Source organism: Protopterus annectens, chromosome 8.part1, assembly GCF_019279795.1.
Source record: "Protopterus annectens isolate FY-2018-M chromosome 8.part1, PAN1.0, whole genome shotgun sequence".
Classification (NCBI taxonomy): Eukaryota; Metazoa; Chordata; order Ceratodontiformes; family Protopteridae; genus Protopterus; species Protopterus annectens.
The window spans coordinates 289,203,245-289,215,973 of record NC_056742.1 but is presented as its reverse complement, the minus strand read 5'-3'; the positions used below and the strand labels follow the sequence as shown (position 1 = coordinate 289,215,973).

The 12,729-nt window shown below is 34.7% G+C and overlaps 1 protein-coding gene across 1 annotated transcript in view; it reads right to left on the bottom strand.

Moving 5' to 3' along the window:
• The window catches only part of CHST8 (carbohydrate sulfotransferase 8), an 88,705-nt gene extending 79,504 nt beyond the window's left edge, over positions 1 to 9,201 (bottom strand). The window contains exon 1 of the mRNA XM_044081595.1: positions 9,142 to 9,201. Coding sequence (XP_043937530.1) covers positions 9,142 to 9,201 — 60 coding nt within the window. The remainder of the gene's footprint in view (positions 1 to 9,141) is intronic.
• Between the last annotated feature and the right edge of the window lie 3,528 nt (positions 9,202 to 12,729).

The window sequence follows — 12,729 nt, the reverse complement described above, 5'->3', positions numbered from 1 at the left end:
TCTACCAGTGCTGGTCTTTTGTTTAGGACCCCCTATTTCTTTCTGTTTGCCTATACTCTGATATCAATCATTGATATGGAAGGTAATCTCTAACCTGCAGTCCATAAACATTTTTGGCGTCTTCCCATTCTATTACCTTTCCCTCTCTAGTTATTTGCTCCCAATACCTTGGTTCCTTTGCAAGTTTTTGCCAATAAATTCCAAACCCCTCTTGCCTATTATCTGTATATTTAACTGCAATCATCCCTATTGGCATTCCCATGCTTACTTAATTTTAAAATACTTTCTGCTACTTTATGAATATAATATTCTGTATGATTATTGTTATTCTCTTTAAAGGTCTGCATCCAAAATCCCAGGCTTTCCTTGTTTCTTGAGCTTCCCCTCTGTTATATTATCATCTCTTTCCACTTTGAATTGTAGTTTTCTGCTTGTGCTATGTATAGGAGGCTTAACTGTATTGCACTAAATTGGGTAATCCCAATCCGCCTTGTTCAATTGAATGAATAAGCTTATCCCACTTGACTCTTGCCGTCTTTCCCTCCCATATAAAATCCTTCATCTCTTTATTAATTGCTATCCACAACTTCTTCACCTCTGGATGATAAAAATATGCCTGACCTGTGTATAAGACTAAAGGGACTAAAAACATTATAATTGCTTGTATTTTGCTATCCTTATCCATATAAAAGAGCTTCAATTTTCTCAATTTTTGTATTATCTTTTTTTAGTCTCTTCCCACATATCCTTAGCTGCCACACTGGAGTAATCTGTAATCCATACTCCTAAATACTTCATTTTTTCATGCCCCCATAAATATGGATATTGCTGAAGCAATTCATGTATGTGTACATAATTTACCACTATTACCTTTGTTTTAGCTTCATTCATTTTGTATTCCAAAAAGATATGAAAGTGTCTCAATATGTTCCACAGCACTGTAATGTCCCCTTCTGGTTTTATCAGGTATAAAATAATATCATCTGCAAATAGAGCCAGCTTTTCTTGACTACCATACCAATTATATCCTTGAATTTCTGAATTACTTATTTTCTTTGCCAATAGTTTTAAATATAGTGAAAATAATACAAGGGAGAGAGGACACCCCTGCCCAGTTCCTCTGCTCAAGCAGAAATTATCAGAGAGGACCCCAACCACTTTAATTTTTGCCTCTGATCCCTCATATAGCCTCCTAATCAACCTTATAATTTTATCAGTGAATGCAAATGCTTCCATTGCCTTGCTCATAAAGTCCCATCTTATTCTGTCAAATGCTTTCTCTTTATCAAGACCGACCAACAACAGTGGTATTTTCTTTCATTCTGCTTCCATCTAGATCATCAGTGTTCTGTTTTTCTTCTTCCGGCTTTTCCCAGTTTGGGGTCAAAACAGCGGATTACCTGTCCGCTCATAATGTTGTCAAATGTTTGTCTCCCCTCCATAAAACCCACTGATCCATATCTGTCAGTTTTGGCATTACTTTTGCCATTCTTTTAGCCATTATGGACACAAACAATTTATAATCATGGTTTAGGATTGAAATGGGCCTGTATGAAGCTGGATCTGATGGATCTTCTCTTTAGGTTTTACAGCTAACACCGTTTTCTTCCAGGATGTTAGTACTTTTCCTTCTTTTAAAATACTGTTAAACAAAACCTTCCAGATCTTTATCAGTTTTTTTCCATCCTAGCTTCCAAACCTCAACAGGAATACCATCTATTCCTGAGAACTTTCCAGTAGATTGGTTATGCATCGCCATTTTTATCTCATTTCCTATCCCATCCATTTGTAATTGAGCCTCACCTACCTCTAACCTTGGCATATTTAATTCTTCCATAAACATTTCCATTTGTACCTTTTCTTGATTTCCATATTTCTCTGCTTTATACAGCCTTTCATAGAAATTCTGAAAATAATACTTCTATAGGATCCATTGCCATGTTCCTTGTTATAGGTCCCTAAGCTTGGTGACAGCCCTTTCTACTTTCTGTTGCCCGAGTTGTCATGTTAAAAGTTTTTGTGCTCTAGCAATCTTTCTAGACTCATGCATATTATCAAGGTAATCCCTTATCTTCTGTTTAGCATTCTCTTCTTGTTCTGTGGGATTCCCCCTATTTTGCAATACTTTAACATTAGTCAGTCCCTCTTAATAATTATTGTTGCTTCTTAACCATATCTCCCTTTCTTTTATTTCCACCCTATTTTTAAACTCCACTTTAATTTTATCCCACTCCCTAGCTATATTTTCAGAAGAAATTTCTATCTTATATAATTGCTCCTGAATAATGTCCACTACCCATTCCTTAAAGTCTTCTCTTTTCAGCTGATAGGTGGGAAAACACCAGTGTCATATTTTTATTTCATTACCTTGTATTTTTATTTTAGTTATTATTGGCACAAAATCTGAAATAGTTATTGGGTACATATCAATACCTTTAATTAAATGCACATGTTTCTGTGAAGTGTAAATTCTGTCTAGCCTATCCCAGTTTTTTGTATCTTTGGGAATAATATGTAAATTCACTCCAAACTCCTAATACTGTATTTACATCTTCCATGCCAGATATTTTCATAAATTTCTTTAAAAATCTATCCTGCTTTGTTATATTTTCCCTTCTGTGCCCCCCAGACACATTTTTCTGTTGGAAATCAAATTCCAGGCCCCACCTATAAGTAATATCCCTTGCTGAAAGCCGATTAATTCTCCCAGAATTTTATTAAGCTCCATTATAGCAGTTTTCAGGGGAATATAAATACATGCCAGTGTAATCCTCCTCCCTTGCCAGTAGCCCCTTAGTACTACAAATCTACCATTATTGTGTTTTTTATTCTCTTCTATCACTATTGGAGCTCCTCTTACAGTTAATATAAGTACTCCTTTCATGCTTACCCCAGGTATTCTCCTGAATAACCATCCTGAAAACTTTTCTTTAGCAAAGTCACACATTCAGTTCTTTCTAAGTGTGTCTCCTGTAGCATAACTATTTGCAGTCTACATTTTTAATATAGTTCAGTATATTTTTTTTGTATTTTTCTGTGAGACCATTAACATTTAAAGACATTGCAAAAAGTATCATATTCTTGAAAAAAATATTATTCCCACTTTTTTGTATAACAACTGTTTTGTTAAATGTCTAGCTCCAGCTTTTGTGTTACATGCTTGCACAGTTTGGCAGGTTAATCTTTTAGGCAATTATTTCTTGTCATCTCTATTTGAGCCTATGCCACATCTTACAGAACATTTTATTTTATTGAAAATCCACAGACAAAAATACAAACACATGCCCAGTAACCCCCTAAAACCCATTAACTTAATAATAACACACAGAACTACAGTATATACATCTTCAAACATTGAAGTCTTACCCTCCTAATAGGAACACGTGTTCAAAACTGACAACCACACACACACAGACTTTAGATAACCTAAAAGAAAATTATCCATGCTAAGCTGCATGGTGCAGTCTGTGGTTCTATTAAGTGCTGTCTAGCTTTGTCTTATCTTTACAGCTCCCTAAGCTGGGAAAACAAATGCTTTCGGAAAAAAAATATCCAAGCCAGTTCTGTTTAACAGATTGTCTGCTAAAAACATGAGAACCAAACACAAAACTGTTTACTACAAAAAAGCCTTATAATATTCAATATTCTTTTTCATTTACTTGCTTTCTCTTAAAACCTGTTAATAGATTAAGCTAATGGCCTTAACCCAGTTACTTCCCTATGCAAGAATGAGAAAAACACACATTTTTTCTTTTGTCATGCTCTTTTATCCAGATCTTTTTTTTTACACTGCAGTGCCCACATTTCTTAAAACGGAACAAGGAGAAAGTGAGAAGAAGGGATAAAAAAAGAAAAAAAAAACAAGCCCACCTATTTTCATTAGTATCCACATTACACTTAAGAATAACTGAAAAAAACTTTACTTTATAACATGCAGAGAAAATCATGCACCATTAAAATAGTAGTATTAATGTTACTACATACTATACTTCTAACTGTATGTCTAAACCACTATATTTATGTAAATATCTTATGGAATCATATGTTAATATTTGCTATATTTTATAACTGTATGTCTAAACCATGATGCTCATATAAATATCTTATGTATAGCATGTTAGCAATTGTTCTGGAGCTTTTCTCCTCGGGCCTCAACTGAAAACAGACAGCTCTGTCCAGTCGGACCTCCCCGGTAAACAAATGTAAAATAAATAAATAAATAAAATAAATAAATAAATAATTAACAAAAATGTTGTTTTACTTACAGTTAACTTACTCCCTCCTCTTCTCCTCTCCTGAGTATTTTTCCTAACATTAATGACATGAAGTAGGGCATATGCTTTAGAGTCCCGTGCAAGTTTAACAATGTCCAGTATTTCCAGATTTTCTTGTTCTGTCATGTTTCACAAATATAATTAATGCTTTGTAATCCCACATTTGTCAGTTTCCAAGTTACTGATTTAATTCTCCAAAATTAATGACATGAAGTAAGGCATATGCTTTACAGCCCCCTACAAGATTAACAGTCCAAGGAAGTCCAATATGTCCAGATTTTCTTGTTTTATTCCTGTTCATCTCAATCTCCCAAACTCTGCCTCTGCTTTATTTCTAAGTTACTCTCAATTCTTCTAGTCAACTCTTGTGCATTTGTCGTCTCTCTCAAGCATTTTCCATTGGAACACTGGAAAAGGTTTCACTGGTACAGTCTCTCTGTGGTCTTTATTACTAGAAGAACAAGAAGCATAATATTCTTCTGCTTTACAGCTTACTTTATGCTGAACAAACTTTTGTATTTCTTCTTTAGCATATACTTCATTAAAAATGATTTTGTTCCTGCTGGGAAAATATTTTGAAGATAGCTGTGTACAGCAGTTCAAATCTCATGCCTGCTTTTCGACATTTCCTGAATAATGGAATAAATGTACTCCTCTTCTGGTTGATGTACAATGGGTAGCCATTCTCCACAAAACTCTGCTGTCTCCCACTGTTAGTACTTGGTCCTTCTGCCACAGTTTTGACAGAATCAACTCCTTCTGTTGGTAAGACTGCATATTTACTATTAAAGGTCTAGGTTGTTTTCTCATAGCCAGGTTTGGACCATACACATGATGTGTCCTTTCAATTAACAATTCACATTGTGGAATACTAGTCCAGTTGCTTATATGTGCTTTCATAAAATTAATAGTCTGTTCCTTCAAGCTTCTTGGGTAAACAGAAAATTTCAGGTTTTCCCTACATGTTCCTTCATTTGATTCTATGATTTTTTGAAACATGTCTTCTTGTGCAGTCTCATATTCAGCCAGCCTATTCTTCATTTCAACCTCTGGGTTTTGTAGTTTTATGACCTTACCTGAATATCTGTTCAAATCTTTTTCCACTTTTTCCAGCCTTTTATTGTTTAGTTGATATACTCAATCAACATTTCATTTATTTTAGTCAAGTCTGTGTATAAGCTGCCGTATCCTTTCCTCTAGGTTACTAGAAGTCATGCCTGGAGCTTGCACTGCTTTTTGCTGAACAACTACAGTACTTTTTCCAGTAAGTGTTTTTTCATCGCCTTTGCCTGAGTTTCCTTCATATCCTCTTTATTTCTTTTTTCCTGGCATCCCAGGGAGTGCATTTACTAGCCAATTACTGAAATTTACCCAGAAATCTAGTTCCACTGACTTTCTCTGCAAGTTTCTGTTTTCTCACTGGGAGATCTAGAATTAAGCTGTTACAATGTGCAGTCATCTTGGAAGTCTGAATATGCTTTATGCTGACATACCGCTGAAATAAATTCAGTAATGAGGTGATCCACATTGTGACCACTTATACTTACTATATTATAATTAGCAGTATCAGCTCAGGACACTGCCTTAGATATAGTTAAAAAGGAAGTAGAATTTTTTTTATCTAATTTGTTTTCAGAAATGTTCCTCTTACAACTTACAGTAAACATAACACAAGCCACTCTTTGTGTGACTAACTCTCAAGTTATCAGTTTGGGTCTATGAGCATATAGGTTCATATTTTACCAAAACTGTGGAAATGTCTACTATTTTATACTGTAACTAAATTTTGACATTATTATGTTAACATTAAACAAAATTTAAATAGACAGTAAACCAACACTTCTGACAGGGAATGGTAATTTATTCTACAGTCTTCGGATCACTTATGTCACAAAATTATCCCTTGTAATAATATTATTGAGAGGGGCAACAAATTAAGGGCCTTTAGATTTAATATTTCTGGAGTTAACTAAAAATTCAAGACCACAACTGCCCTTAACACATTATCTTTGAATAAGCAAGACATGGCTAACTCCTAATGTGATGGTAGTTTAAAATTCATTTTAACTAATCTTTCAGTGTAAAAATTATCTTTCATAGATAATTTTGTGAGATTTTTTTCAGAACCATTTCAAGCACTTTTATGTCTGTCAAACTAAATGCATACAATTAATATTATATTCAAAGTGGGAGAATAATGGACTTGAATACATTAGAAACAGTAGTAATATTCCTTCATCTTATAACTTTATATACTGTAAGTCATTTATTATTTATTTTTGTTTACATTGAATATGCAGGAACTATTTTTAGGGAGGACCTGGAAGGATCTACAAAACAAGGTAGAAATAACAATGTTAGCAATAAAAGGCATAATATATTGTAACAAAAGAAGGGTGAGACAAAACAGTTATAATACAAACAAGAAACATGCACATGTCATCAGGCATGTAGAAACCATTGCAGCAAACTTTGTATCATAAGAAAAGAGGAACAAAGATAAGGAGTGAAGCTAGAAGATAAATGGAAACATAGATAGAGTGAGTTAGATAGAGGACATAAATGGACAGCATGCTGATTGGGTTTGGGATGAGTATATCAGAAGAATAAGGTCAGGTGAATAAAGAAAGTGGAATGGAAGGTGCTTCATAAGGCTGGTAAAAAGGAATAAGGGGAAATATAAGGAAATGAGAGATAATGAAGTTGGGTAAAGTATATGTACAATGAAGGATGCATTGCTAAGGAGGCAGTAAGAAGCTTTAGAATGGAATAAACGAATAGTGATGTGTCATTCTGTGGGAGAGAGTTAAGATGATGTGCCAAGGAGAGTTAAAATACTAATGTTGCTAGGTGCTTCCCCATTAGGGTAAGATGAGATAATACTGTAGAGAGATGTACAAAAAAAATTTGGAATGATGTGAATATACTAACTTATTATAAGTTACTCAAAGTAGCTAAGATGATTTTGAGAAATCTATAAATAATACAGTAGTGAAAACTATTAAAATAATTCCCTTCATATGTATATTCCTCTAATTTGCATGTGTAATAGCAATGTGCTTTACTAGTTATTCTATATTTCACACATTTCAATTCACTAGTTTGTGCATACTTGCTCTTTGTGGGCAGGGCTATGGCTAAAGTAGGTCCTTTATGGATGAGTACACAATACTAGTTAACATTTAAATAAATCACTGAGAAAATGAATTTAGAGCCAGTTTATTGAAAACATTATCAAATATAGCCCCCCTCACAAAAAAAACAAAAAATAATAATAACTAATTTCACAGAAACTCTTATGTGATATTCAGAAAGATATATGTTCTGTGGAAATTACTTGCTTTCAGAAGGGCACAAAAGTCATGGAAAATCCTTTGCTTCATTGCAAGAGACAAAATATTTCATTAAAAAATAGAACTTGAAATTTGCAAAGAAGATTAGTCACTCTGATGATGTTTTTAGAGTGCTGTTTCTCACAATTTTGGCAAGATATCCCCAAATGGTAAGATGTACAGAAGACAATACTGGTATAGTCATAAAAGTTGTTTTCAAGAAATGAAAAACACATAATGGAGAGTTTGTTAGCAAATACGAATATCTTGAGTTTTGCTCTCATGTAAACTACTTTCAAAACTGACAACCTGAGAATAGAAATATATCATTTTCTTTTGACAGTTATTGATAATATAGCCACAAAGGCAAATGGTAATGATTCCCAACGTCTCACAGTTATGGCATCTGCCCACCTGAAGTATCCCACTTAGTACCAGGTTGATGGACAATCAATTCCTTTTTAAGGTTGTGATGAATGTTACAAGCAGCTATAAGCACCATTGAATTTTACTTCAGAATGTTGCAGAAAGTGATATTCTGAAACCTTGAGGTTCCCAGTCTTTATTACTGAGATGCAATTTAATCTTTGGACTCATATATAACAGTCGTTGAGATACTGTCTACTGAATTTCAGAAAAACATGCAATTTTCTTAGCATAAATTTTCTCCAAAACTTGACTGTAACAAATATTTCAACTTCTCAGTTATATTGTTTCACATAAAGGAAACATATTAAGGCTACATCTCACTTTATTTTCAAGACCCTCAGCTTTAATAGTTTGACATCATTTACTGTCTATGGGAATTCTGGAAATAAAGTGGTAGGATCAGTCGGGTCAGAAGCACAAACTTTCAAAAGTTTGAGTCTCATATGGTCGACACCATATGAGCAAACTTTTGAAAGCTCACAAGTTTCAACAGAGATCGCCGTAGGGAATATTTCCCTTTATTTCACTGTAGTGCAATGTTGGAGTTGGTATATTTAAGTAGTGGGGGGTGTGGTGGGTGCCGGGTGGCTTGCCTCCCTGCTCAGAGCGTTCAGGTAGGTTGTTTTTTATTTTTGTTTGTTTTTATTATATATTTGATGTTTTAAAACTTCGCTCATATGGTGTTGATCATATGAGCGTCACAGTTTTAAAACTTCGAGCATATAATATAGACCCGCATCAGTCAAAAGGCCTTAAAATGATACTCCATCTTTAAATCATCAACAGAGGAAAGAGAAACATTTGATCTATGACGTATATCTATTACATTTGTATGGGTGGCTAATATATTGTAGACGTATATTGTTTTGATGATATTTTATTTTTAAATTACATTTGTGGGGATGTTAGCAAAATTCTAATATTTAAATAGGTCTGCTGAATAATATAGTGGGCCATATATCCATGAGAGGAATGCTGTAAAAATGCAATACCTTACTGCCAGTAAAAGCATAAGTGCAAATAATTGAAAGATATTTCTTGAATTTTATTATTACATAATACTACAATATTGTAAAACTAAATGTAGAAAAAAAGTGAAAACATACCTGTTTTGGCTGTTGTGGTGTTATTCTGATTTTGGAACCTACAGAGAAAACAAATAACATTTTTAACCTTTTTTTCATCTCAAAGCTTGAAAAGACAATTACTATATTTTGTAAGATGGTTCATTGTAATTTATACAATTTGTCCAGCATTGCAGTTAATCAGCTTATATTGCTATGGGGAAGACACTTACAAGTACCTTTGGATGTATACTTTCTTGTCTGTCACATAGTTTCTGCATAAGCCTTCCTAAATATAATTCATTGTTATAAAAGTGTGCAGAGGTCAAAGCCAGTTTATACATCCTAGGGGAAGGGAGGCAGAATGACTCACATGTACTTACTGGACAGAGAAGCACATGGATTGCAGTACATGAGGTTGTGATATAAACTTGACTTTATCAAGCCTCATTTACAAGGTAACTTAGGCAAAATGCATGTGCAGAAAAGAGAGAGTGCACTCAAGGAGACTGAGCAAGGCACTCTCACTTCCAACCACACATATCAGCAGCCAGGACAAGTGTCAAGAAAGGAAAAATCCAAGAAGGCTGATTGAATGATGGCATCGTAACTTCAAGATCAACTCTCACCCTGATAACTAGAGCAGTGAACTTGCACAATTGCATATTTGTATGAGGTGAGAGCTGGGTTTGAAATTTGTTTGGCACAAAGCAAAAAATACAAATAATTTATAACAGAAATGTTTCCATTCTGCTAATTTTTTCCATCTTAGCCATATGATGAGTATGATAAAGTCTTGCTATACAAATGTTTGCAACATCATACAAATTATACTATGACTTCTGCTGCTAATTTTAATATTGAACAGATATCTTTATTTTAAAGAATTGTCTGATTTTAGTGTCAAATGATAAGGGTCAGAAATACAGGTCAGGATGTAGTCCTTAATGATGTTTTAAATTCTAAAAACGAACTCTGAGCTAAAATCTACTCAATAGGAGACAACTACAAAACACTGATTAATGACATATTGTGCATTGGTAAGGCAACCACAGATGGCCAACAGCAAAATACATCAAAACCTGTGACACCTTCATAACAAGTCCAACTCATGTTGCAATGCACCCTGACTAGTTGCTCCTTTGACAAATTCTAGAAGGCATCTGCATATGTTCTCCTGACTCATAAAGGTCTATTAAAGAATGCTGAGTCATACAGATTAATTATCCTATTGTTCCCCCTTCAAATGTGTAGGAAATAGCTGTGCCCACCCAAATGAAAACGTGCCTAAAACACATGGACTTTACTGCAAACAACAGCAAGGTTTTGAGAAAGGACATAGTCACATTATAATTTTCTTTCATTAAACAATAACATACATAGAAACGATGACCTAGCAAGAGTGGTTGTTACTGAATTAAATGCGGTATTTGACTTTGTATCCCCTGAATGACTATTGGGAAAGCTTTGGCTTAAACCACACAGCTATTTACTAGTTTATTAAGTAATGATACAGACAATAATTCAGAATTAATGTAGGACAGTCACAGTCTCATACAGTTCCAGTCACAGCTGGTGTTCCAAGGTTCAGTCCTAAAACTTGTTCTTTTAACTATGTTGAATAATATCATCTCATTCTGAATGTCCGTCAGTAATATGGTTTATATGCTGAAGGCCTTCTACTATAGTAATATAAACATTACCCTTTCCTTATCAATCAGTCAGCATAAATGATGAAAAAAATGTTTAACTTCTTTATTTAGTTTGGACACATGGCGTTTCAGAATACAGAAAAGATTGAACATGGCAACTGCAATTTGGACCCTTAATGCCCTCACTGATGGAACCTTGGAACTGTAAGAGTAAATATTCAGGTTTAGTTTGGCTCGTACATGCCCCATACTAATCACAGAAAATGTATTAAGAGGTGTATGGACCTTTGCTAAATAATATGAGCAATCAAGTGTCCCGAAAACAGATGCTAAACTCATTAGGAAGGAGGACGGTAGTCCAAACTGCAGAAGAATTAGGGCACTTGAGAGACCAGACTAGATAAACTTCTTGCCTTGCTATGTCTTTAACTAAATATAAGGTGATATGCCTTACTGCCCCATTACCTGTAATTCTCTCAACTGCCATAAAATGCAAATCTCACTCAACAAAAACTGTGGATTTAAGAATAACTTATGACAGAGGATGCATCATAGTTAAATAGTAAAAAAAAAAAAACACAACCTGGCTAGCCATCCCTAGGACAGAAATGGTGCTATTGTAACACACTGATGTAAAAGCATTTAAAGTGAAGTTGTTGTCCATTACCAGGAAGAATGCTGATGTTTTTCTAGATTCTTTCATTGTTTATTTTCCTTACTTTAGCAGCTGACCATACAACATTAGAATGCAGATTTTCTATCCATGGAATGCCAGCATAGACTTTGCTATCATGTAGTATTAGCACTCTACCCAGCACTGATAAATTCATGAAAAAGCCACATTTTATTCATGAGGAAAAAAAGGTGGCCGTGGGTATGGGGTAACATATATCAATTAATCACAGCTACTGATCATCTGCTTAAGCGTAACATTTTGCCACCGATACTAAGTAGCTGAGAACACCAATTTCATAGATTATAATTTGATGTGTGCATTTTTTTTTCATCAAATTATAATCTATGAAATTGGTGTTCAATTTGATGTGTGTGTGCATGGACCCACGGTAGCGTTGTCGCCTCACAGTAAGATGCTGTCCGGTTCAATTCTCAGCTAGAGCATCTTCTGCGTGGAGACATGCATGAATGGGCGTACCTTCATTGAAGGTTGTGCATCAGGCCTGGCAAGCCGGTACATAAAAATCAACTGCCAATCATTAGCGGACCGGAGTTCCGCTGTGGCGACCCCTAACCGGGAAAAGCCGAAAGACACAAACAAACAAATAATTTGACATCTGAAACAATGACACAATAAATAATGTACATTATGAAAAAAAGACTGGCTGCTATCCTTAATGGTGCTCAGGAAACTATCACGTTCTGTAATACTATTGCATTTTATATTTATGAACACATACAGACAGATTGAACAAAATTATTTAGTGGAATCATAATATTAAGATAAAAAGGTGATACTTAGCTTTCAAAAATCATCTTAGTCATAATAATGTACAGAAACTACTTACTTTTCTAAGCAAATAGTCCAAGCCTAACTATGAACTCAGTTTTATCTTACATTTTGAAAGCAGTAATAAAGTATTCTTTAGTTACATAAAAACTGAAAGACAGAGATTATGAATACAGAATGTTACGAAGAAACAATGAGTTGATCACCCAGATAGAAGACATCTTTACTGAAGAATTATACAAGTTCATGCCTGGTTATGTGGTGCAGATGGATGGAACCTTGATTGTGACCCAGCAGATCAATGTTCAGTTAGTGGCTTGAAATGGGAGGAGTCAGGTAGGGGAGGAGTGAAGATGTGGGAGGAGTTTGGGTATATTTTGCAGTACATTGGATTGTGTGACATCCCAGGTGGAGATCAGAGAACTCAACACTTGAGCAACTTGGGAATGGGCAGAGCTGCTTGGTGGAAATGCACCTTGTAGAAGGGAGGGTACAGTCTTCATGGGCAGGTGC